At 37.0% G+C, this 27,244-nt stretch overlaps 2 protein-coding genes across 2 annotated transcripts; one reads left to right on the top strand and one right to left on the bottom strand.

Moving 5' to 3' along the window:
• Positions 1–174: 174 nt before the first annotated feature.
• LOC107045862 (cactin) lies at positions 175–24,886 on the bottom strand. The gene is made up of 9 exons (XM_029126660.1): positions 24,171–24,886; positions 21,966–22,882; positions 19,982–20,775; positions 15,569–16,312; positions 13,293–13,409; positions 11,396–11,485; positions 10,140–10,388; positions 7,023–7,182; positions 175–695 (listed from the first exon to the last, which is right to left on the bottom strand). Exons 1-9 carry the CDS (start codon positions 24,407–24,409, stop codon positions 535–537), a joined length of 3,471 nt encoding a protein of 1,156 aa, XP_028982493.1. The 5' UTR covers positions 24,410–24,886; the 3' UTR covers positions 175–534.
• Positions 24,755–27,244, top strand: LOC107045867 (cyclin-dependent kinases regulatory subunit). Its single transcript, XM_015268272.2, has 3 exons — positions 24,755–25,003; positions 26,524–26,651; positions 26,738–27,244. The coding sequence occupies exons 1-3, from the start codon at positions 24,948–24,950 to the stop codon at positions 26,791–26,793; spliced, it is 240 nt and encodes a 79-aa protein (XP_015123758.1). The 5' UTR covers positions 24,755–24,947; the 3' UTR covers positions 26,794–27,244.

Below are 27,244 nucleotides of genomic sequence, written 5' to 3'. Positions count from 1 at the left end.
AGTTCAATAGAAATCTAACAGAATTTTCTATCAAATTCGCCAACTTTTTCTGTGATTTTTTTTCGTACGTGCTTAATGTTCTAAGGATAAGGATCAGGAGAAGATGATGTAAAATAAGTGATAAGTGTATTTTAAACATAAGCATTTGACGATAATGAATAACGATGGAAAAGATTTCTAAAGAAATATATATTTTCGTGAAAGCACAAATCATTTCCATTATTACATATCGACCCCAGCTGATTCCAAAAGTTAACTCGATGTGACTCAACAATGTTGTAGACTATATCATCATTTACACTGAGAAAAATTATTCTTTTGTACTCTGGAATTGATATTAATGATACACTGAATAAAAATCAATTCGTGACTCGAGATTGGGTTAAGTGTCAAGACTTCACCTATTGACCGATTTTATTCGATAAAGTAACACCAGTGATTTAAATTGAGTTGGTTAATGTATTCTTTTTTTTCATCCTTCAGACGTGCGACACTCGACCCGAGAAACACCAAAAAAATTGTCTGTGGTATTGATTAACGTGTTCCCTTGCAGGTGCGCTCGTGTACAGCAACGCGATCGGGGTTGAAAGTCCTTTTGCAGTTCTTGCATGCCACCAATTGTCCCAGGTGACTTTTCCATCTTGCTTCTGACGTTGCGGACCAGTCTACCACTGGGTTACCAGGAGTTGACGCACCTGGAGACATGAAGGGATGAGATTGAACTGTGCAATTAATTTTTGATAATGTTTCTAATTGGGGGAAAACCTCACGGAAAAAAATATACTTGATTCAAGTATATTTTATACTTAATTGGGGGATGGGTATTTCAATTCAAAGATGATTCTTTGTATCCGGGCGGGTTGTAGCAAGCCCTCTTAAGGGTGCCAAGTGAATTTGAAAAAAGATTCAAAAAAAATTTTTTCTTTCCCTCCATCATTGGAGAAATATGTATTCATTCATCCGACGAAATTTCAAACCCGCAGCCGGAACTAGACATCGAGAAAATAAATGCGGAAATGCGGTACCCCATTGTTTTTTGTCGCCATCACATTGAACACATCATTCCCCATATCTTCAAATTTTTTCAAATTTTTCTTGAGTTCCTAGGGGGTTGAAACGTTCAATTTAATCAAAACTCCATAAGAGGCCGTGTATAAGACTGATTTTGTTTATTTAATTTCTCGATATCCATAAGTTCTAAAATTTTAAACTTGTCACTGATGTTCGCCATCTGTCTAATACTATTAATTAAACAAATTATCACTTTGTTGGTGAATGTAAATTTTCAAGGTCATCGCCAAATTCACTTGGCACCCTTAAGTGTAATATAAGGGTCAGGCATTAAATGTCAGAATATAAGGGTCAAAAAGTGGAAGTTAAAAAGTGAGGGTCAGAATATTAGGGTCAAACATTAGGGTCAGAATATAAAAGTGAAAAAAGTGGGTGTTATGCAATGAGGGTCTAAATATGAGTCATATATTATGCTTGATCACCGTTTTTAGCCCTTATATGACCCTCATTCCCTGACACCCACTTTTTTTACTTTTATATTCTGACCCTAATTTTTTGATCCTAATATTCTGACCCTCATTCCTTCACCTTTACATTCAGGCCCTCAGTTTTTGACTCTAATATTCCGACCCTCATTTTTTAACCTCCACTTTTTGACCCTTATATTCTCACACTTAGTGTCTGACCCTTATATGTTACACGTGACAGCGCTTGGTACGACCCGGGCTGATACGAAATAATCATTCTCGAAGTGAAACACCCGGCCCCCATTCGAGCAGAAAATATACTTGAAACAAGCATATATTTAATTCTGGTGTACAATATACTCAATTTAAGTATATTCTTATTCCGTGCTGTTGACAATGTTGTGAAATACTTTCGACCTCTTCGAGCCAGTGTTGATTGTTTTATGAAAATTCTGGGGAATAAATTTTTCAAGTTCTCTTCACTGCATTTTCATTAATTTCATATCACAAAATCCAAGAGGAAAACGTGCGAAATGGGGGGCTAAGAATTTTTATGTAGAAAACAACATCTGTCAATTCTTTCTATCGAATGTCTATGGGAAAATTCCACGGAAAAATTGCATTTTTCATAGGATTCCAACAAATTTATGATTAAATTCCGAAGGAATACACGATCGAATTTCCTAGGAAATGAAATTTTCCTTTTTATTTTCATTAATTAAATGTTTCTTATAGAAAAAGTTTTATTAGAAATTCACCACAAACTATCTAAATTCATGACTTTTTGTTCCAGAACTTTATGTACATCAGAATGCCAAGAAATATATCTGAAAAACTAAAAATAACCATGACAATAAAAAAATTTTGTCAGGAAATGTATGAATTGTCCACAGAACTACCCTCTAGTCATTTGTATACGCGATGGCAGTGTTTTTACGAGCTTTTCACAGCCGTGCGACCTCTTTCACCCTTAATTTTCAATGGTAAAGACAGTATTGACATGCACTATACGCTCCGACCGAAATTCCCTTGATTTTTTTCCCCACACGCATCATGGCATGAAAAAGTCAGAAAAAAAGCTCTTTGAAGGAAACTGCGCTGCACGAATTGATTAAAATCACTGCTGCGTACTTTATTTCGCCATTCAACTTCTCTGTCCCTAAAAAAATTCAATTTAAACATGAAACAGCGTCGCAAACGCAATAAAATATTCCGAGTCGTTTTAAAACTAGCATGAATGAAAAACACTTTTACATGCAGAACTGGCGTTCCCGCCGTTGGCCGAGCAATTCCCTTCTTCTGTCTTATATTTTATTTAAAAATGACGAATTGTTACAAATTTCCTCAAATTTTTTGGCGAAGCCTCAAAATCTCCAGAATTTTCTGGAAAACCCGAGAATGTTCTCTTTTTTTTGCAGTATTTCCTAGAAGTTTTCCCCAATTGTAAAGAATTTTCTTGAAAATTAGAGAGTTTTGCAGAATTTTTCTCCAAATTCTAGGTTCCAGAATATTCCAGATATTTTTATGCTGCATATCTGAGTATACAAAAGCGCCAAATTGCCCCAATTTTTCTATAAAACTCGAGAACTGCCTCTAATATTTCGAAAAAGCCCCGAATCTTTCCCAAATTATTCTTTGCATGATAATTGTCAATTTCCTCATATTTACGCAATTACACGCAATTTCCAATAAGCACGCAATTGATTAATTCTTCCTTCTTGAATTTTCATTCATAATGTATTTTCATGAATCTCACTAGCCCTCAAGTGGTCGCACAACGAGGGAATCCCCGCCATTTTTTCGATTTCTCGTTTCACGGAGAGAAATGTTCAGTAAAAATGACGAAACTCACAATTCACTCACCGATTACGGAATCGACTCAGAAAATTTAAGTGACGGTATCGTAATTTTTTACATGAGATTCAGATAAAAATTACGGAACGCTTCGGAAAAAGTCCGTGACAGTTCCGTAAAATTTCCTACAACCACATTTCGCTCCAGAATTACAGAAAAAAATATGTAATTTTTATTGATTATTTTTCCCAATCGGATTTCGACCAGAGCGCAGTATTTGAGGCACCCGACAGTTTTTTTTCGGACATTTCCTCGTAGCTTTTGAATATTTCGCACTAGCTCTTCATTTTTTCGGCTCATTTCAGATAGAATCTTATATTCGACAGTCTATGGAAATCGGGTTATTCTATTAACATAATTTATTCAAATCAGTAGCGAAGCGGTAAACCGGGTTAAGTCGATTTTTAGTATTGGCTAGTTTTTGACGAATATCTCGGAATCAAAAAGAGATAGAAAGATTTTTCTCATGACCTTTTTTGTAGAGCCAATAGAGCGTTATAAAAAAAGTCTTGAGAAAAATTTTGCTATCTCTCTTAGATTCCGAGATATTCAGTAAAAACTGGCTAATAGTGAAAATCGACTTGACTCGGTTTACCGCTTCACTACTGAAATCTTCCCAATTCACCTCCTGATGTTGTCCACTGCACTCTGCTTAGCCAAAATCCGATTGGGAAAAATAATCCGACAAATACCCCTCGAGATTCAAAATTAATCGGGTATTTCCCTCAAGCTCCCCTGCAAACAAACCATCGTGCCAAGTTTTGCAGAAAAATCCCTCGCACAAGCGCTCGGGATTTTTTAACCTGCAAAACTTGACACCCTCATTTGTTTGCAACGAAGCTATCGGGAAATACCCGATAATTTTGAAGCTCTTGGGGTATTGCTACTGAATATCTCTACGACGTGTTTTCCATTTTTTTATGAAAAACTTTGTAATCAATCTGGCTCGTGCAAAAATCGAGATATCGACTTGTTTCGCTTACAATACATGTTATAAACTTTTACAATCGTTTCTATAATTCCCAAAGACTTTCAAATGTCACGGCGGTCTGCCCTTCAGACAATTAATGCAGACAGAAGATTCCCACAGGATCTCCATCACCCCGGAACATGCTGCATTCCGAGAATTGTGTTCTCACCTGTTCCGGCACTGCAGTAAAGTGGAATGAATATGTAGCGCTTAAAATATAACACGTACGAGTTCACGAGATACACATGTTAATGCCATGCATTCATCGATTTTACGACGTGCGTTTGACCTTGGCCAATTTATTTATCAATTCCCATTCGCTTTATTTCGTCTCGTCGCGAAATACGCGACAATTTACTGTCTCATCAATCAAATCTCTTCCTAATTGAATTTTCCTGCAATTATTTTTTTTCTCGCTGAACGGACTAATGAAAATAGACGTCCCCCAGTGCCTGACTAATTAGTTTCGCAATCCTCTTCTGTTTTGTACTCGAGAAAATAATCAAGGAAACAGATATGATAAATTTCAATGGGAAACATTTCGTCTTTCGGATTACCATTGGAATTCTGTCAGAATTCTACTGCAATTCATAACAGAATTCACTTCTTTTATAGAAACTTTTGAATTTTTGCGCTGGATTTTCTTTATTTCTTATTGCAAGATCGAAGAAACAAACGTTGAAAAATTTATTTCCAGTATTTTTTTTTAGAAAAAAAAACTTGGAAGAATGTGTTACATAAAATAATTACGATCTATTGATTTTTTAAATATCTATATTTATTGGAAAACGCGTAGCAAAATTTTCTATCGAAACAAACGCAAAAACAAACTAATAAAATTTGAATTATTGATCGATAGAATTCTTAAAGAAAACGCTAGCTTTTTCTGTTTAATTATCACATGCTTGAAAAACCAAAAAAAAGCCCGTGATGTTCTATTTCCAGAAGTCGATTTGGATTTTTATATTATTATTATTATTATTATTATTATTATTATTATTCGCTTATTCGATCTGTTTCATAAGGTACAACCTAGGAACAGCAATCTTGGCATAAATATAAAATATATCAGAACGAACAAGTAAGTTTGTTATAATATAGAGAAATTTATTTTTTAGTAAAAATAAATAGATTGAAATAAAATTATTTAAAGTATTATTATCATTATTTTTTTTAGATGAAAATCTTCATTGAAAAATGCATGGCAAAGTTGCCTAATTTCCAAGAGAAATCTGATGATAAATAAAGCGATTTTTGTTACAGAATTCTTTAAAGAAAATGCTAACTTTTTCTATTGAATTGTTTCATACGGAAAAATCTAGAAAAGTAGAGGCCGATGATTTCCTATCAAAAAATGGCAACATGATTTAATTAATGGATAGATAAAATTTTGATTGTCATTCCTATTGAAATTGAAATAAAAATGCCCTCTGCATTTTCCACCTGTGTAAACTCACTGAAATTGCAACGAGACTGGATGTTTTTTTATTCCGCAGACAATATAAATACAAATTTTAATGAATGCATGGGTTGAAATTGAAAGAAAAAAACCGAATGGAGTGAGTGCCGGGGTAATTCATCAAGTGGATGACGTGTGCAAATCCGTTGTGCTTCATTATGACCTCTTGATCAGACGCTCAGGCCCCACTAGTTCAACTTCACGCTTTCGGGTAAATCGATCCAATAGGTCACTGAACCCACGTCCAACGCTTGACCAGGTGTACAACTCTGAATATTTAACATAATCATACGGTGCTGTTCTCCATTAGAGAGATTGTTTTGTTTGTGCCAGTGGAGTGTGGGTAGATGACGAGTTTAGATACAGTCAGGCCTTTGTATAAGATACCTTAGGGACAGTAGGCGAGTGGAATTCCCGTTTTTACTGAATGGATATTGATAACTAATAAATCTACACGAGTTTAAGGATGTTTTACCTATCAAGTGGACAACTCAGTTGAAAAGAAAACTAAAATTGACTGAATAAGTCATTCACGTTGCAAATTATTTTTCTCATCAAATTAGAAGGGTTATGGCGTACTTTTCCGGTCTCAAAAACAATAATTAAAGATAATGTTCGTAGATAACGGAGGACTTGGGGCTGCAGTGGTAACAGTCGAATTTTGATCGGGCAACATCGCACGCTTCGGCTAGTAGTGGGGTTGTAACAGTGAGATGAATGTTTGTGTGTGTTATACGTGCCCATATGCTTCCAGCACTGAATTATCGTCACCGACTTTACCGACCTCGATCAACTGTTGTGCGGTGTTGTCGCGTTGCTCGACTCGTAATGGCGGTAAAATTTTTTTTAGAGGAACTCGAAAATTAATCGAAGATATCACGCCTATATGGCCCGGTCCCCTACTTGTTCTCGCCGGCGATAGATTCTCCATAGTCTAAAGTAAATGGCTTGTGGTTTTTTTTCAATATCTTGAGTGTCTAACCCATGCAACATCTCGATCAAAGTTCACACGGTCACGTTTCTTCCCTGAGCGTAATGTTACAAGAAGGGATTTTCAGAAATTAATTTCTCACTAGGCTGTCCCGAAGGAAGGATTAAGATTATTATCAACGTGTGGCTCAAATATGAACCTGGCATATGAGACAATATCACAATTATGGTGAATAATGTGAGTTTTGGCTAGACATCCCTTAATCGCTCTTTTCGCGCTCGGAGCGCGAGGTATCTTATATGAAGCCTAGACTGTAGGGAATTTACGTACTGCTGAGGATAACTTCCGGTTTCTGCGGCTCCTGGCGCCTCTGGCTCAGTGGTAACTTCCCATTCTCCATGTGCCACTTCTTCAGACACTGCGGCTCGTGTATTTCAATACTCGTGGAGCCAAAATCACGGCCGCATATGTAACACGTCACCGTTTTTCTCTGAAATGTTGTGATGAGAGTGGAATTAATCCGGGGGAAACAGAGGGGTTTCGTTCGTGAGTGGAGCGAGGACTGAATGAGTTATTAGTTGGGGAGAGAGTTAGAGGACACAAATCATGGGTATCTCTCGCACGGATTAATATGAGTTGTGAGGCTGTAATTTAATTGCAGAAGTAGTGGGAGAGGGAGCTTAGGCATAATTTCGGGGTGAGTAAGTGAACTTCAGAGAGAATTACAGGTTTGCTGCAGGAATTATTCTAATGAAATTTTATTGGAGTTTTCCCTTGGATAATCATCAGATTTTTTGCGCCAATCCTTCTGAAAATTATACAACTTTTCCGCGACATTTCCTTGAGAGATATTTGATAGAAGAAAGCCAATAGATTTTTTTTTACCGAAATTCTTTGCCACAAATTTTTTTAAACAAAGTTTATTCCACAATTTTTTTATTTATTTGTCATGATAATATCCTAGATAAAACTTTGGAAATTCATGCTAAAAAATTCTAATGGAACTCCAACAGAATTCTTGTGGAATTCCAATAGAACGTCACGAAAATTTTTTAAAGGGCGCGCTAGGTTTTCTCTATTTAATTTTTTCATGTGTTATTTAAATATGATATTTCCTAGAATCCAGAATGCAGGCATCTCAACTTCGGAAATGAACATTTGTTGATGGAGATTTGTTTGTTCCCTATTCCCGATTCTTTAATGTATTCATTCTGTGTGAAAAGTAGAACATATCAGGGCTTAATCAGACGTCGGCGCCCATCAGCAACCCCGAGCTTATCGCTGAATCTAAATCCGAATTTCAACTGCCTAGGGCGAACATTTTTGAGTGCCAGAATACAGTCAGTCTAGATTTTTATTCACAATATTTCCAGAATAGTTAACGACCTAGTTCTGACGCAGACAGATACGCACACGCACGGACAGACGTTATCACGAAATATCGTGTGATTTTATGTCAGAAAGAAGAAGATTAGAACAAAACAAATTTAGAAGCAAAGTGGTAATTATTAACAATAATTATTAACAACAGCCGTTATTTTAATTATAAGATTAATTTCTCAACTTAAGAAGATGAATAATGAGGAAATATTAACTATGGGATTGTCCTAGAAGAATTTGTCATAGAATTTGAATGAAAATTCGATCATTCTCATCGGATTTCTGATTTCATACGGCGCGTATGAGAAAATCGAAGAGAAAACCTAGTGCATTCGCTAGAAAATTCTATTAAAATTTTATTGGTTTTCGATTGAAATTCTATTGAAAAATCGTAAATGAAAAAAAAATATTATGTCAAAATTTGATGTTAAATGTTGTTTTTTTGGGTCATCTCCCATTAAAAATTATGAAATTTTTCAGTTTGAAAAGTATATGAGAAACGAATTTTCCAAGTTTTTGTTTAATTTTGCGTCAGGAAAAAATCACAGGAAAAAACAAATAGAATTCTCAATAAAATAAAAAACTAAAATTCCAACGAAAGCACTGGGATTTTCTATTCAACTTTTACATATGTGAATTCATCTTTCGTTTTCTGGAAAAATGTGAATTCTTGGCTAGAGACCATCGGGTGACGAATTCCTCTAAAAATAATGCTAAAAATCAAATTCCCAAGAAAGTTCCGATACTTTATAATTATCTCTCCCCGATTTCCTCCCGAGGTATTCCAGTTCCTTCATAAATCTCTAGAAATGTTCCTGGAAAACCGATACGAAACAATCAGACCCCCGAGCTCTACGAATACCAGGGGAGTTTTTATAACTGAAGGACGAGAGTTGGAAGATCTAACGAAGTTTCATGCGTCAAGTCTCTCCCGTCAGTTTATCACCATCACTGAACCAGATTCCATTACGGTTTTCCGCCGCAGTTGAATGAGTTTAACTTTTCACCCGAATTGTTTGAATATTTCGAGGGTAAATGTAATTGCCGTTGCGATGACTATGGAACAATTTCGCAAATTGTTTCTCCTGTGACGCGTAAGTCTTTCCCCAATTCTTATATTAACACGTACACTGACAGAAAAATTTAATTTTATCAAGAGAATTTTATTTCAACCAAATCTCATTTGGTTGTTAATTTCCAAATAAACATGATTTCATAGTGAATACCAGTTATCTCTTCTTGAGATACATTTGATAGGGAGAAATCGAACTTCTCCATAATTGAAGTTCCTTTTATTTGTCGCAATAATGAGGGTATTTGATTTCTTTCTAGCCAAAAGTTGGCCAACTCCAGAAATTCGTTGGTTTACTCAAAAATCAAAATTATTCCCATGACTAAATACCTTGTTATCTCAATCAACACGATCATACGTTGTTCCAAGTAAATTATAATTGAAGTGAGCATTTCGTATGTCGAATCAGGAGGAATATTGTTACGCGGAAAAAGCTTTGGGATTGTAGTAAGATGTCGTTGAGTTGAAAGAAGTTTATATTTCTTGACTAAAAAAAATCGCATTACTTTACAATAACAGAATCACAGATTACGGCAATTCTACACAAACTTGGATATCACAAATTTCGTTCAATGTGATGTACGGAAAGCTCAATTTAAACATCGGCTTCATTCGAGAAAACAACATTCAATTCATTCCTCAATGTAATCATCTCCTAGGTACGAATTTTTGATCAATTCATGAAAGTAGAAAATTTCTCGGCTGGAGATTATATTAGATTTTAAAAAATTGAACTTTTCCGTTTTTGTGGTGAATACATGTGACTCGACAAGGACTGTTTTATTTAATTCAAGTAAACGTATCTCAAGAAAAAATAATTGATTTTGACCTTAAGATCTTATTTATTTGAAATTAGTTCAAGTATATAATATTTGTTTCCAGAGAAAAACATCTCAATAAATGTTCATTCATTTTCAATTGAGAGTCAGTGGAATTTTTTATCAAATTGCTAGGTTTTTTGGATTGCCCACAAATTGAATGAAAAAATAATGTACTTGTAATGGACTGGAGGATGAAACTTTTTCACCAGACTCCTGACGCTTCGGTGGCTCTTTTTTCCGTTCACCCACTGGCAGTCCTTCATTCTCTGTCTGCCATCGTTTCAAGCACTGTGGCTCGTGAATTTTAATACTCGTGGAGCCAAAATTCCGCCCACATACTGCACACTGAACAGTTGTTACGGAACGAGTGCTGGAGCTCTCAGAGTGATCGGATCTGTCTGACTTACTCGAGGCTGAATTTTGCTGCGAAGAGGGATAAAACACAAGCGAATCACAATCATCGTAATTGGGGCATTTCAATCACAGGCAGGATTGACAATTTGTGAATGGTATTTGCAGTGAAATTCCACAAATTTTCGGGTTTCAACACAAAACTCCAGTGATCGGAGCTCAATGTTTTGGAAATACGAAAAAAATTAACAGAAAAACGTATAGAATTCTGTTGGAGAATTCCACATTTTTTTCTGATTTTTTTTTAAACGGGAATGCTCAATGAATTAATCAACAGAATTAATTTTTTCTGAAAGAGTAGAAATTTTTTTTTTTCAAGAGTATTTTCATGAAAAAATTGAACTCAAATTCACATTTTACGTTGATTTTCAAATGGACTTGTAAATTCTCAATGACGAAATTCCTTGAAATTTCAGTAGAAGTGTCACGTAATAAAAATTTGCAAAAAGTGCGCTGGAATTGAAAAAATGCAATCACTCTAGTGGAAATTTATGAACTTTTGTGGAATTTCGTATTTTCCCCAGACTTGTTGCATGTTTTTACTTCAATAAAAATTCCTGCATCAGTGACTCATTCATCAGAAAATTCTATTAAAGAATTCCGCAGTTTATCCGCATTTTTTTTTTCAGTAAAAATATACAATGCAAAATATTCTATAATAAAAATCAATAGGATTCAATTCTTCGACTCAAATTTTCCAAGTTCTTTTGCTTGATTTCACTAATGAGACAAAAAGAAAACCCTCAGGAAATTCACGTCGAGAGATGCCTACAGGGAATTCCCCAATACAAAAATCTATTCCATTCTATTCCATAGAAAATGAAATTCTCCTCCATCTTACTGCGACTTTTTCGATTTTTCAACTTCACTAAAAATGTCTGCATCCGTAACTTTTTCACCAGCGATAAAAACCCTTAACGGCTCATTCCAAAGCCTCAACAGATAACGAACCAACTTCCTTCGCCGCTCTCATTGCCGTTAGTCATTCATTCAGTCTAATTATCTTTTATTTTTATTACCTTAGCGGTAGCTTTGCAACTTTTTTGATGCACCGGCAGTCGGTCGGGCAAAAAGGTCCTCCCACACTTCCAGCACGGCACCAATTGCGTCTGGGAATGAAAAATTCTCATCAAAGAAGTACACCATTACCTGAATTTATATTCGAAATGTCACGAGTATTTACGCTGCTGCACCTTGAAATCTTTTATTGCAATATCCCCGGCAACCCCAGTTGGAAAAAATAGAAGAGAATTGAACATGTAGATCACAATAATTTATCGAGCAATCAGCGGACATTTAGCTTTGTCTTTCCTTCACATTCCTTTTTCACTTCATTTTTCATGACTGTGAGCACCGGAATTGCTCGACGTATATCCTATGACACTTACTCCCTTTCAAAGGGTGGGGGAGCCAGTACACCGGACATTAATATCGATTGTTCACTATCAAATGTATGATAATATGTTAGCCGGTCAATCGAGGAAAAAAACGGTGTCAATGTCTAAACTCTGGGAGTCAGACGATTGCAATTGCTTATGAATTTATTATTATTCCCGGGGGTTGTGATGCAGTTGAGTAATTTTTTTCTCGTTTGGGGGATTCGTGGGGGTCTCCTGATATTTTAAATATCATGGGGATTTTCATTTTTTTATAGGTGAGGATGTCTAAGTAAACAGTTGAGCTGTTTTCTCTCTAGTAAAATGATTTTCTACTTTTGTTGTCGAACATCAGAGCTTTTATTCAGATCCCATTTGGCCATAAGTTTCCGGATATTTTACAATGATTTTATTGTTTAAATTTTACAGGTCTGAAGTTGAATGTCGATATTAAACCGTTAGAAATGATTTTAACAATCTGAAAAAAAAATTAGAAAGTTTACTTTTGGAGAAAGATTGATGAAATAATTAAAAAATTGCAATTTTCTAAAATTACGAGTATTTTTTATAAAGAATTTACTAACAATCAATTTTCCACCATGAAAATCGTTCGTCCTAAATCGTAACAAATTTATTTAATTTTATTCTATTAAAAAAATAAGGTTTCCGAAAGTTTAAACAATTTCAATTATTTATTTATAAACAACGCATGTTTAAAATAATAATGCTGTGCAAAATGTAATTTGAATGACGCTGAATATTCATGATTTCTTTTTTAATTTATCTCACGCAATTTAATTTATTAATTTGACGGTTAAAAATGGGATAGTAATGGGTTTCACTGATTAATTTTGCGACATCATTTAATCGCTAAAAAATTCAGTTTCTATTTTTTAAAAAGCAACGAAATTTGACTGCTCTAGTCCACAAATTTGCTTGAACAATTCATTCTTCTGAAGAATCGAACACAAATATTCAACGAAAATCTCGAAATTCATGGAGCTTTTATTCCAAACTTCAACACAAAATTTTCAACAGTGCAAATAAAATTAAAAACTGGTGAATGCTCCACCAACACAATCAATCATTTCATCCTCTCCCGTTGCATTTCCCGCCATCTCGTATGACTCATTAAAGAGTCATTCATTACAAGTCTCGCGAGCACTTGGAATTCACGAATAAATTAATCGATTCCCCCACCACGGAAAAAAATTTTTTTCTGCTTGAGGAATTGCGGTCTTCGTCCATAATCACCTGAATCATTGAATACCTAATGCAAAAATAATTGTCTCGCAATCTAAAGCGATCTGGATCGTTCTGAGCTATGCACACAGTTCTATACCCCCGCGACAAAGGGAGCCTATGTGGAGCAATGCTTTTCCACCTTCGAAGAAATAATAATATCTGGAATTTGAGGGCAAGTGAAGTGGGTTAAAGCTCCCTTACACGATTAGAAACAATGAATATGCACTTCCGTGTGGTTTATGCGCATAATTGTGGCGAGAGGGTGCACGAGACCGGGGGATAAGCACTGAAATACCTGAGATAACTGCCAGGCGGCTGTGTTCCATTCTTGATGGTCAATTGGGACGACCGGACGCTGAGGTGGCGGACGCTTTTGAGAGGGTGGCAAAGAATTATTTTCCCGCTCCCATCTCTACAAATTAAGAAGAATATTTCTAACACATTAAAATGTTCTCTATCTTTCTCTTCATACACCCAAAAAAATGGCTTATGCGGAGAGAAAAATTCAATAAAAATTACCAGAAAAAAACGTAAACATTACGGTTGGAAACGTAATCCGCGAGCGAAGTAAAATTCAATAAAAAGTGTGAGTCGGAAGTGAAATTGTACGAATCGCCACGTAAATTCTACGATTTGTTCCGTAAAAATTAACCACCGGTCTGATGACTCACCGCTGTGGGGACAAGTCGTTCCGTAATTTTCCCCCAACGATTGAGAAATTTGACGGAACGGAACGTAGAAATAACTCACCAGCTTCATAAAAATTGTTGAACGTTCAAGAATTTTTTATTTTGGAGGTTTCATAAGTCGGCAAGTTTCAGTACGATTTTACTTCTTCGGGAAAAATTACGTGACAATTTCGTACTTTGTTTGGTGATGAACCTGAAAATTCAGTGAACGTTTTAGATTTCTTCTCTTCCATTCCTATAGAAATTACCGGAAAACGATTTCCCATTGCGGAGTACGTGAATTGTTCCGTAATTTTTACTGAATATTTTTCTCCGTGTATTTTAAGATTTGAAAAAGATGTGAAAAAATTAATTTCAATGACGCTGAATATTCATGATTTTTTGTCAAATTCTTCTCACGCAATTTAATTGACAAATTTGATGGTTGAAAATGGTTGAGTCTATAGTGTGGTCTGTGCTAAACTGAAAAAGAAACTTGGATATCCTTAATTTGACACTTTAGAGGGCTTGTGAATGCCTTAATTTAAGAGTCGCAGAACTCAACTTGAAGAAAAATTTCAAATTTCATTTTTTTTTGAGTTCCCAAAATCCTTCACTTGAGGCATTCAAAGTTTTAAACCCTTCACTTAAGACGTTCGGGCTTCAAATTCAAACTTTTGAAAATTTCATTTTGAGACCTTTAAAATCCTTCGGCGTTTCGGCTTAAAATTCCCACTTTTGCGTGAACTTCCTAATGAAATATGAAAGTGTCAAGACCCACGAAAAAATCTACTAAAAATACCCAGCGAATTCGCTAATTTTTCAATTAAATATTTTTGTCCGTGCGAACTTTGCAAAACTATGTCGAGCAATTTCCGCAGAATAGCTACAAAATATAGGACTCCTCACCACAATAAATTGTACAAAAAAATAAAAATCTCTAAAACAATGTTATTCAAACAATCTGCAAAAAACAGTATCAATTTCCATCAATTCTTTCGTACATGTCCTACCAATACTATCCCCTCATCCCCCTCCCTTTCAATCAAAAACCTTCACAATGAATTCACCAATTTGTTCCAAAAATTGTAACCACAATTGCATCCAAATTGCGAGCGCGTGCCACCCCATATGCAGAATAAATACCTCTTCCATAATTCTGTGCATTCAAGCCCTCCCGATTGATCAATCCCCACTAGTGATGCCGTCGAGACTAGTCGAGAATTATCTTGAAGAGATCATCACGGTCTGGAAAAACATCGAAAGTTTTGGAATCGTGTGCATCTCGTCACAATTCCGGGAGGATATATCTTGCCTGGATCTCGAGATTTTCGGTTTTCCAAGTTCGCCAGACGAAACGAAACAGACATCGAGACAAACATTTGAAAAACAGAAAATACTGAAACTCAGACGTGATGGATTCTTCCAAATTCGTGACGAGATGCACCGATCCAATGTCTTTCGAGATAACGACGATTCATAAACTTTTGATGTTTTTTTAGACCATGATGATCTTTCCAAAATAATTCTCATCTAGTCTCGACGGCATCACCAATCCCCACCCCAATTAGTTCATCTAAACATCAAACGCATGAGAACCCACCACATGCCGAATAAAAAACGCCTCCATTGCGTAACGGTGTGTATTTAACTATGACTCATTCCGTCTCCATCGATACGAATGAAAAAACAATAGGCAATTCAATTTACCAGTCGATTAAGCCGGGCAATCATGCCCCCCTCAGCCGATACACAAAATAACAATTGATGATTTTATATTGTTTTATTGACCAAAGGTGATGAACATGCAGAGTACTCTGATTAAAGCATGAATGATCGCTGGTACGATAGTCCCGATGATTTCTTGAAAATGATAAAATAAACTGTTCGTCTCAGTGATTACCTGCATGCACTTGGGCTCGTGTATGGGAAAGCTTGCGGTTCCGAATTCCCGTGCGCAGATGTAACAAGTGACCGTTCTGGGGCCTCGCCTGGCGCCCGCCGAGGACTCGCGAATTTTTTCTGCGGGCGAGTCCTTCGGCACTTCCTTCGCCTTTAACTTGTTTTTTTCGCTCTGGAAATTCAGCGCTACCGGCTTTTGCGTTGTTTTCTTTGTCATGTCCTTCGGCTTTCCCGCGCTCTGGTCCTTGCTGATGATTTTGGCGGGCAGAGCACCCTTCGGGTGGCTGTGCAGACGCTCCGGCTGGTCCGGACGACCGCACGTGGTGCACGGCTCTGGCGTCGTCTTCGTGGGACCAGTGAAGACTTCAATCTCCGCTGGCCGGGACGACTTTACCATTCGCACGGTTGATAACGACGACATGACCTTGTTGTTGCGATTGTTGTTGTCGTCGAGACGTCGCACTTCCGGGGACAACTGTCGTCTCACGCCCAGTGGCACTAGGGTCTGCTCCATCAACACGTGCTCGAAGCTACGTCGCTTCTGACGCGTCGTCTTTACGTCTGCTGTGCCACGACGATCCCCACCCAACTTTCGTAAACCGTGACGAATTTGTGTCATGGAATCACTCAGTACTTCTTTACTCAGCAATGACATGTCGAGCTTGTTGACTAAGCTTGGATCAAGGACACTTGGCCTCTCTAGGTTCGCGGTTTTTGGGCGCTCGCTCGGGTCGTAGGGGGAGAGCTTCTTTATTTTTGGCGGCCAGGTGCCTGTGTCGGCCGCTGATTTCGATTTTTTACGGTGGGGCGGCTCTTTCACCGTGCAGTTCGCTGGGGGAGAGGCGAAGGGTGAGTGGGGCGGATTAAGTTGGCGGGTGAAAGGAAGCTTTTTTCTTTTTTAGAAAAACCTAGCGAGTTCGGTAGAAAATTCTGTTGGATTTCTATTGGACTTTCTATCAGTTTTGGAAAAGAGGCGATAGAATTCGATTTTTTTATGCAAATTATTCTCTTCAGATATTTTCGATAGAATTTTCTCGACTCAAGTTTTCTAACACGTGTGACAAAATTGAATAGAAAACGTTAGCGAATTCGCTGGGAATTCTATGGGAAGTCTATTAGAATTCTAGGGAAGTCTTGTTGAAATTCTATTTGTTTTCTGCGCAGATTCTATTAGATATTTCATAGAAAAATTAATAGTTTCCGATTTTTCAGTCTGAATTTTTCAAAACCTAAAAAACAAAAAATTACAAAGAATTCTTACTGAGAAACTCTAAAGAGAATAAGAACAAGTAATGCAGAAAAATTGAAATCTATTGACTTTTTTCCATGAAATTGAATACCGTACAAAAAAACTAATACAATTTTCTCTAGGATTCCAAAGTAATTCAAATATGACTCTAGTACTTTGTAACTCTAATCGAATTTTTTAGAGAAAGCGCTGGATTTCTAGTTTTTTTATTAAATTTTTCCACACGCGTAATGGATTATTCTAGGAGAAAATATGGGAAGACCTTTTTATAAGTGAATTTACTCCAACAAATGAAACCCCTAAATGTACGAAGTTTACAAAGTCGTTTTTTACGCTTTTTGAAGCGTATTTTACACTTGAAGTTGACGCGTAACTTACGCTCAAAATCGCCGTAAATTACAATTTCATAAATGTAATTTACGATTTCGTATTCATAAATTGCACTCAAAATCGCTGTAAATTACGATTACACACACGTAATTCAGGATTTCGTATTCGCAAATTACGATATTTTTTCCGTATTTTACGTCTACTTAGGAGAGGTTGGGGTAAAATGGACACATTTGACTTTATTTAAAATGTTAATGACGGGTTGAAATGTTGATAAAACGTCATATTTTTTTTTCATTGCAAAGAATAATTCTTTCCCTTTGTAATGAGCCTAAACTGAGCTCAATTGATAAATTTGTTTCTGAGTTATGAGTAATTAAAACAAAAGTCTAAAGTGTCCATTTTACCCCACTCCCCCCTATCCATAATTAACGGTGATGAAAAAAAATCAATTTAAGCGTAAAATACGATTTTTCCGTAAATTACGCACAAGTAAATCCTAAAATACGTTTCCATTAAAATCCCAATTAACGATTTCTTGAGCGTGAAACGACTTAATGAAACGTAAAAGACGCTTTGTTTGTGCTCAAAATAAGTTCAGCAAAACGTAATTAACATTCAGCTTTTCCTGTGTAAACTTCCTCATCATCGAAATACTTTTATGTTCGGAAATCCGCGGAAAATTGACTCTCTCAATCAAATATCAGTACAGACTGGAGAAAATTACCTGCCAATGCCTCCAAATCATCTTTAATAATTAAGAACGTCTTCTCAGGGAGAAATTCCGTTGGCGTCCGCCTCCACTTCATCGCGATACGACTCTTCAAATCCACCGTGAATTGAATCGCCGGACCGACGTTCCTTATTTTTTCAGATTTTCGGGGTTTAATATCTCAATCGATTCACAAATCCAAGTCATTATCGCGGGGGCGGTGAATTTCTGCAAGAAGTGGACAGTTCCCTCGGGCTTTTTTCAAACATAATTTAGATTATACCGTGAAATCGCAATTCCAAGCCCAAATCCGGCTGATGCCAGGCACTCGGATCGATTCATTAATCACAAAACTTCAGCACTGGGTGTTACATCGCAGATAAACGTGACATTTAAACTCATTTCATTTGTTCTTCGCCCCGCGATACGAATAATCGAACGACTGAGGCGGGATCAATCGAAATGTTGGGGGTAATTTCCAGAAAGAAACGCGGTTTCTCTGTATTTCGAGATGGGGATTGTCAGCATTTTAGCGGAAAATACACGTGATAACTCAGGGTGAATGATTGCAGCGGGGAGTTACGCTTGTTACGACTCTTTGGGGGCGCGGAGCGCGAGAAACTACTGTGGAAGCAGGTAGTTTACCTTGCCATTGGTTCGATATACACCTCTCTCTCTCGGTTTTCCTTCGTTGTGGTCGATTTTCAACCGGTGATACCGCACAGGTGGCCAGTGGTGGTGAAAAAATCGATCCAACATGTTACCATGAAACGATCGCCCTTATTTACTCATTGTTAGGCATATGGAAGTGCGAATTGTAGCTTTTTGTGGGGCTCTTCATTTTAGAACGCAGTCATAACGATTGCACACACGAAATTATAGGATGTGAGCACTTTAGTCATTGTCTAGCACACTGGGAGCTTCTGAAATTTGAGTAATGGAAGGAATTCTCTGCGGTTTTGCCCAGAAAACAGAAAGAAAAAATTTATTTAATTTTTTTTTTAATTTTCTGTTAGTTTTTGGCTGATTCTATTGAAATGTTCAATAGAAAAAGTCAATAGAATTCGACTTTTCTATGTAACTTATTCTCTTCAGATATTTTCAGCAAATTAAATGAAAATGTTTACCTAATAAACAAGAAATCTGCATTTTAGTGAACCGCAATAATCATAAAAAGGTTTTCTCTCGCTCTGAATGAAGGAAAAACGCTTACAAATCAGAATAATTCAATTTATTACACGCTATTTACATTCATACATTGATAATCAGTACACAATGATAAAATTATTTGTCCCCCCAGTATTGTATCATCCCGATGACAAACACTTTTCGATTCAGTCCATCGAACTTATCTCCTGTATCTGTACCGTTTGAAATGGAACCACAACTGAAATATGTTGTTATGAAATTGACACCTGAACCCTCGTTTGTATGAGTACTCCCACTCCCTGCTGACGATTTTGAAGGCGATATCCTCGTAGGGCGGCCCTGCATGGAATCGTAGGATAGCAAAGTCTCTGTTATCACTGCAGGGTGTCTAGAACAGAAAAAAAAATTATCAATCCCTTTCGAGAATTGTGTTAAAATAGAGTATCATGAAGGAACAAATTTACAGGAAAATTTAGTAGAAAAACTTTCTCCGAGAAATTCTATTGGAATTCTCTAAGAATTCTATTAAAATTTTATTAAAAATTCTTGTGCATAAATTTTTCAAGTTTATTTTCTTGGATTTTTCAATGAAAAAAAAAAACATAGTTCAGAAACTTGATTCATATTTAATTGAAAGTCAATATATATTAACGTATCTAACTCCTTCCTTTTAAATTTTCCAACTTTACTCTCTTGGATTTCTCAATGAGGAAAACAAAAACACAAGAGACAAAAACTTAGAAAAATCATGTCCAAGAATTTTCAATAGACAAACTAAACTCTTAAAAGCAATTCATCCCCTAAAGTCAGTGTCTATTCACTTTAGTCTAAAATACCCACTAAAAATCACACGACAAAGTTCTCCACAATTCCAATGAAACTCCAAAGAAAGTGAAAAAGCGAAAAAATTCCCAGAGACCTCTAGATATTTAAGCCCATCTCCTTCACAAATAATCAAAAAAACAAATCCTCACCAAGTAATATTCAGGAGTCGTGCTCTTGTCGATCAAATCAGGGTAAAATATATTGAACTTGTACCCCTGTACAATCTTGGGTGGCGGATTATCCATATCATAATGCGTCTGATTGTACTTGTTCCACTCGAAGCCAGTGTGCACCCGATTAAAATACCTCGGTTTTCTGGGTCGATACTTATCGGACCACAGATAAATTTGCGCCTCCAAGGAAGTCTCGACACTGAACTGCGCCTCATCTGACCCCATATTTTTCCTCGCCTCTGCATGCAGAGCCTGCTCCTCAGCAGTCATGGCACTCTGCACTTTGTTCCCAGTGCTAAACACCTGAGCCCTGGCATACTCAAGCCTCTGTGTGTCCTCCTCCTCCAGAGTAACGATAGTTCCCGGCTCAAGTTGAGAAGTCGACATGTATTTGGGGGAGTAGCCACCGGACTCGTACTCTCCAATGGACTCTGACAGCATGTCCTCAGCTGCAGTTGGCGCCTCTTCATCGTCAGATCCCTCGTCGTCACTCTTTTCCTTTCTCTCGATTGCTTCCTTCTCTTCCTCTGTATTCTCCACTCTTGTTGTCTCACTTTTGTCCTCAGAGCCATTGGCCTCGCTCTCTGCCCTGGCCACTCCCTGCTCAGCCATCAGGACCTCCAGCTTCTTTCGCAAGTTCTCCTGGTGACGATCTCGCAGACGAGCCCTCGCCATGTGGGCCTTCAGTTGAGAGAGCAGACTCTCCCAGTAGCCAATGTCCACTCCTTCAGGCTTGCCTGATATTTTCTCTTCGATTCTCAGTTGAATACCTGTGGGAATAGATTATTTGGTATTTTTGCTTCTGAATGGAATCGAATTCTTTGAATTTGTTTTGAATTTTTGTATTATATTGACCCAGTTTGATGCAATAAGTCCGAAAATGCAATTTTTTTTTATTTCGTTGCACGTTTGTAACAAACTTTTTCTTCAATCGTTCGCTAATGAATGGATGGAATTGAATCTTTTTTTTTCAAATGTAGGTATTGTTGAGTCCTATCAATCACCATTAATTAAATGACAATTCATCAATTAGCTTTTTAAATTTTCGGTTGTCCCATGATAACTAAAAAAAATGTTCCGAATTGATTGAGTGAGGCTTAAAAAATTTGCTTGGATGTCCTCTTGACCGAGTCCAAAGATGATGGCGACAGCAAAAATTTTGTTTTTTTTTAATATTAGAATTCCGGGGATATCTTTGTATGTCATGCTTCGAATGAATTGAATCATAGCTCAAAACGTTTGTTTTAATGTCATTAACTCGAAGTTAAAAGATGATTACGATAGCTATTTTGATTGATTTGATTTTTATGGTTGTTGAAAATTTCGAATTTGTCATGAATTTCTCTGAAAGTGAGCTTTCTAATGGTGTCTTCAAATGTGATGTTTCAAATTCATTCAAGCATGTACAAATAAAATTTTCCATTCATAATTCTGACCAGAAGGAAATATCTATTCAATTCACGCCCCGAAACCAAACTCCACTGAGTATGAAAAAAATCAATAGAAGAACTCAGCACTTTCTCAGAAATATTAATGAATTTCTATTGGAAATCTATTAAAATGCAATTAAAATGCTATTAGACTTCCATCAAAAAATGTTTTTTGTACGACTTTTGTTAAAAATTATACAATGTGTTTAGTTTAGTGTTTATAACCATGTGTTTTCTGTACTTATTATTGACAGAAAAAAAGTATTTTTCAGTGAGAATTCTTGGTCATGAATATTCCAAGTTCTTCATTATTCAATTCCACTACGACAAACAAATAAAAATACAGCAGATAAACTTAGAAAATTTAAGACCAACAATGTCTTTACAGAAAAATAAAAATCTGTTTGTTGTTTCTACCAAATTAGTCCTAAAAAATTATCATTTCAAGCAGTATTGCATCCTCAAAACCACCCGAAATACAACCCGACAACATTTCCCCAAAATAGCGATAAAATCTCCATCGAAAATACCTTCCAACTGGGCCACAGTCTTCCCCTTGAACGTAGCAGCAACATCCTTAACAACCGACTCATGTATCCCTTCCCTCCTCTTAACAGCCACTTCGTACTCCGACCTCTCAAGTTTCTTCAGTTTATAAAGTTCGTCCTCCACAATAACAGTGATGTCATTCCAGTAGTCCAAGTTTCCACCCCTCTCGAGTTCCTTGTAGACCTTGATGTCTTCGATGAGGTCCTCCAGGTCCTTCACCTGGAGCCCCCTGAGGTAGGTGTAAGGCTCGTGCATCTCCACAGCATCGACTTCCTCCTCTGCACTTATGTATTTCGCCAGCAGATCAATGGGTTTGGCTCGTCCATCCTGAATACGAATTCGAGATCTGAGTCTCGCCTGCTCCAAGTGAAACTGGTCCTCCTGTTTCGCCCACTGCTCCAGCTGTGCTGCCTCTTTCCCCCTCTGGAGCAACGCCATCTCCTCTTCTCTCTGCTGTCTCTCCAGCTCTCGCTCCTGTCGACGTTTCTTCACTTTCTCGAGCTCTCGCTTGTTCTCCTCCTGCTTGTGGCGATTCCTCTGCTCCAGGGCCTCGTGGCTCACCCCCAGGAGACCCTCTTTCTCCAGCTTTTTGGACCACACGAATGTGGAGAGGAGGTTTCCATCGCCGAAGGGATTGTCTGTGTTCGTGTAGTGGAGGTAATCGTTGTCCCAGCCCATCCTCTCTTTCCGTTTACGCTCTTTCGCTTCTTTCTTCTTCAAACGACGCAGCCTCTTCTCCTCTGGGGTCTCAGTCGCCTTTTCCAACTCTTTCTGGCGTTTTCGCTCTTCTAGCTGCTTGTGGCGCTGTCTCTCGAGCTTCTTCAGGAGCTTTGTGGAGTCTGCGGAGGAGTCCGAGGACGATGAGGATGAGGAGGAGCTTGATGATGATGATGAGGATCTGGAATTGAAGAAAAAGTAGGTGAAGTAATTGATGAAAAGGAATTAAGACGTTGGGGGGTCGTTGCGTTAATCTATTCATTACTGAATTGATCTTTTGGTACTTTAAGGGTCTTTCGATGCTGAAATTGAACTCTAATTCCAGGAATTGAAGTAGTCGCAATTTTTTGAGGAACATTTCATCAATGGAGGATTTTTTAATTGATTTCTTCAGTGTGAAAAAAATAGTAGAAAAACCTAGTGCTTTCTCCAATAAATTCCTCTTTTATTGAGAATATCAGAGCTGTTTAGATTGTTCAATAAAAAATATTGGTGCAACAAACAAATGGAATTTTCAAATAGAATTCTAACAGAATTCAATACAATTTCTTAGAAAAAGCGCTAGGTTTGTGAATAAATTCTGTGAACGTCAACATGAAAAAATGTAGAGTAAAGTTGCAGCCCAGATAATTAAAAAACCCATTCCCTTAATCATAATTTCCAAAATTATCAATTCCTTCGACAAATTCACTCAAAAAAAAAAACCCAGTGCTTTCTCCAAGAAATTCTTCTTCTATAGAAACCACAAGAATTCTTGAGACTTTTTTCAGTCAAAAAGTGTATATTGAAGAATGCATAGCAAACTTTTAATAGAATTACTGAAACAACAAATAGATTTTTGAAATCAGAATTCCAACAGAAATTCAATAAAATTTATTAGAAAATGCGCTAGGTTTTTTAATCAATTTTGTTAGACTCTACAGCAAGCATTTCCCCCCTTCATGAACATCAACATGAATAAATGTAGAGTACACAAAGAGCCCAGATAATTAAACCCATTCCCTTAATCCCAATTTCCTAAACTCCAAATTTCTCCAAATCTTTAAACAAATTCCCTCATAAATTCTCTGAAACTCTTGACCCCTAGAACAACTCCATAAAATATCCCTTGACCCCAGGCAGACAAAAACATCACCCATTGCATCAAGAATAAGGTTACCGCCACTCCATACCTCCTTCGACTCTTATGCTTAGATCTTCCCCGATCCCTGGACTCTACAGGAAGCATTTCCCCCTTCATGAACATCAACATGAATAAATGTAGAGTACACAAAGAGCCCAGATAATTAAACCCATTCCCTTAATCCCAATTTCCTAAACTCTAAATTTCTCCAATTCCTTAAACAAATTCCATCATAAATTCTCTGAAACTCTTGACCCCTAGAACAACTCCATAAAATATTCCTTGACCCCAGGCAGACAAAAACATCGCCCATTGCATCAAGAATAAGGTTAACCCCACTCCATACCTCCTTCGACTCTTATGCTTGGAAGATCTTCCCCGATCCCTGGACCCTGACGTCCTCTGTTTGGACTTCTTCCTGTCCTCCCTCCTCCTAGAGGATTTGCCCTCCGACTTCGACTTCCCCGGGCTGCAGTTCCTCTCCCTATCCCTGTCCCTGCGACTCGCCCTCACTTCCTGGTGCCTGCGCTCCCGCTCTCGAGACCGAGCTCTGCCCTCCTCACCCCGTCTGGACTCTCTCTCCATTCTACTCCCCAAAATCCCCAAAAACCGTTCCAAATCAGTCTTCAAAACACCTAATCCCCAAACGTCAACACCACGTTCTTTATTTTCCTCAGAATCTTAACCTACAACACAAAACGCTCGCCAACACCCGCCATATTGGATGTCACAGCTGATGTGACACCACTCGAATCAACAGTCAAACTCTCTCCAATTCCCGAGCGACAACAAAATCCCCCGAATAATCAGTAAAAAAAAATTTAAAACCCTCAAAAGTTAAAATGTAAAGGACACTTAGACTCTTCGTTGCCAAAAAAAACATTTAAACGAGAAAAAAAATTTCTATTCGATTATTAGTCGCGATATTGACCCTAAAGTGCCCCCACCACCTCCGCCACAAGCGGCATCCGTTACTCGTTACTTTCAAAATCCGCAGTATAATACGCCGTTGTGAGTGTGTATTTCAATAAATTGTGAAGTTTTGTTTGTAATCTTTCGTTAATTAAATTCCCCCGCTAGTACAAGTGCATTTGAGGAGAGACCGGATAATTGGAGGCAGAAGATGTCGAATTCAATCTACTACTCAGACAAATACTACGACGACGAGTACGAGTACAGGTAAATTAACCAAACTAATTCTCTGAGAAATGCTTTGTTCTGATATTTGAGGGGTTTGATTGATTGAATCGTCAGGGGCAGCTCCAATTCTCGTGAATTTGGTTTTTACTGGTGTGTTTGGAGCGGTTGGAGGCTTGGGGCATCCCCCGGAGTTAATCACCGAGGGATTTGTTGGTTATGGTGACTTCTGGGGCTTTCTATGGGCCGTCGTCCTCTCTTTGTCGTGTTTTCGTTTAAATGGCCAGGGTCTAGCACTCTTTTTAGTCCCTCGAGGTACTCCTTTCACGTCGCAACCGGTTTGCTAGGAATTAGCCGTTGCTTACATCATCTAGAATCTCGGTCTTTGTTGTTAATTTCAAGTATTGTTTGACCGTGAAATTAAGTCGATGGGAGTGGAGAAAGTGATGGTTGAGCAACAGGTTATTCCTCCAAGGTTTAGCATTTTGGAAGTAAATTTTTCGGATTTTATCGAGAGATCGGAGCAGAAGCAAAATTATGTATTCAGTATTTTGGGGATTTGTCTACTTCGAGAGGAGAAGGCAGAGTTGGGCATTATTTTATGGGAATCCAATAGAAATAGTTTTTCAAATAATTGGTTTGAGTCTTTTATTTTTAAATGTTAATTATATTCATTTTGTTTCTTTCATTCTGTCATAATTACTAATGAAATCGTCTATTTTGTTTCCCTAACAATGGTCAATAGGCCCTACGATTTTCATTCTATTTTTTATGCCCCAAGTGTTATTAACAAATGAAAGTAATTTTGAAGATATTTCCATAAACCGTTCATTCCAAATACTATTTTATTCACTACTCATTTTATCACTATACTATTTTACTAAATATTTAAATAATATTTTACCTGTTAAAACATGTTGATAGATTTCAGTTGATAAATTTATTTCTGAGTGATAAATACAAAGGAAGGAGTCAAAAGGGTCCTTTTTCCCCATGAACATTAGTATTTCCATTCAAGAGCATTTTTATGATGATAGAAAATAGGCAAAAGGCTTTGTCCTACGATTAACATTTCGTTTATGCCCTAAACGTGGTTATCTAATTCATTAATTGTTTGCAATAGTTTTTAATTATTCCCCAACTTTTATGATAATAAAAAAAGCAAACTCTTAAATGATTAAAATACTAATATTTCAAGAGGTTTTCATTAACCATTCTCTCCAAATACAATTCTGCTGAATAAAAATACTGAAATACCATTTTATTCCTCATGTTTAATGGCTTGTAAGTATTAAATAGTCATTAAGAAATAACTCTATTAATATCTCATTAAATTATTGATGAAATAAGTCTAGTTTGATTCATAAATTCATTCTTGACGGATAAATCTAAAGTGACTATTTTTCTAATCTTATAGAGATGAAATTACATAAATTACCTCACTCGTCCGACACATGTGCAATCCAAGCAAATAAATAAAATAAACATAAGATAAAAATAAACATAAGACGATTCAATCGACTAAATTCAATCGAATAAATAAAGGATTTACATTCCGCCAGGCACGTGGTATTACCCAAAGATCTTGAGAAGAGAGTGCCAAAGACTCACCTGATGTCCGAACAAGAGTGGAGAGAACTGGGGGTACAACAGAGCAAAGGATGGGTCCATTACATGACTCACCAGCCAGGTATTACAAACATTAATTAATCAATCAATTAAAAGGAGTGATAATATTGCCACTGGCCACGACTCACCACTCAAATATTCTTCCAGAGCCTCACATCCTCCTCTTTAAGAGAAAAATCACGACACCACCACCAGAGAAATGAAGCTGAGAATGAGAACGATTCAGAGTAATTTAATCTAACGATTAATTAATTTTTAAGATTGTCGGTTACTGAGGGGGAGCTCATCGGCATGTATACGTTAAAACGTCCTCACCAACATATGTATAGATTATGATTAGCAGTAGTTCTATGAGATTATATTGATTTGTCACTAGCACTAAGCATCATTAATTTTGTTTTTTGTAATTGATTGATTCAATTTCTGTCTTTATTCGCCACTCAAGAGCGATGGATACAATATTATTTAATTAATCTACTCAGAAAAACACTTCGTGGGCTCTTCCCTTCACTCAGGATAATCTTATTCCATCGATGATTCCGTAGATTAAGTGTGTACATAATTTGATGATCGTACATTGTAAAAAGAAATGTCTGTAAAAGTTCTGATTTTTTTAAAATTCAAATGAAGTTATCCAGTTATTTCGGGAAATCA

Source organism: Diachasma alloeum, unplaced genomic scaffold, assembly GCF_001412515.2.
Source record: "Diachasma alloeum isolate Michigan unplaced genomic scaffold, Dall2.0 Dall_scaffold_01094, whole genome shotgun sequence".
In the NCBI taxonomy this organism is placed as follows: domain Eukaryota; kingdom Metazoa; phylum Arthropoda; class Insecta; order Hymenoptera; family Braconidae; genus Diachasma; species Diachasma alloeum.
This window is presented reverse-complemented; position numbering and strand designations above follow the sequence as displayed.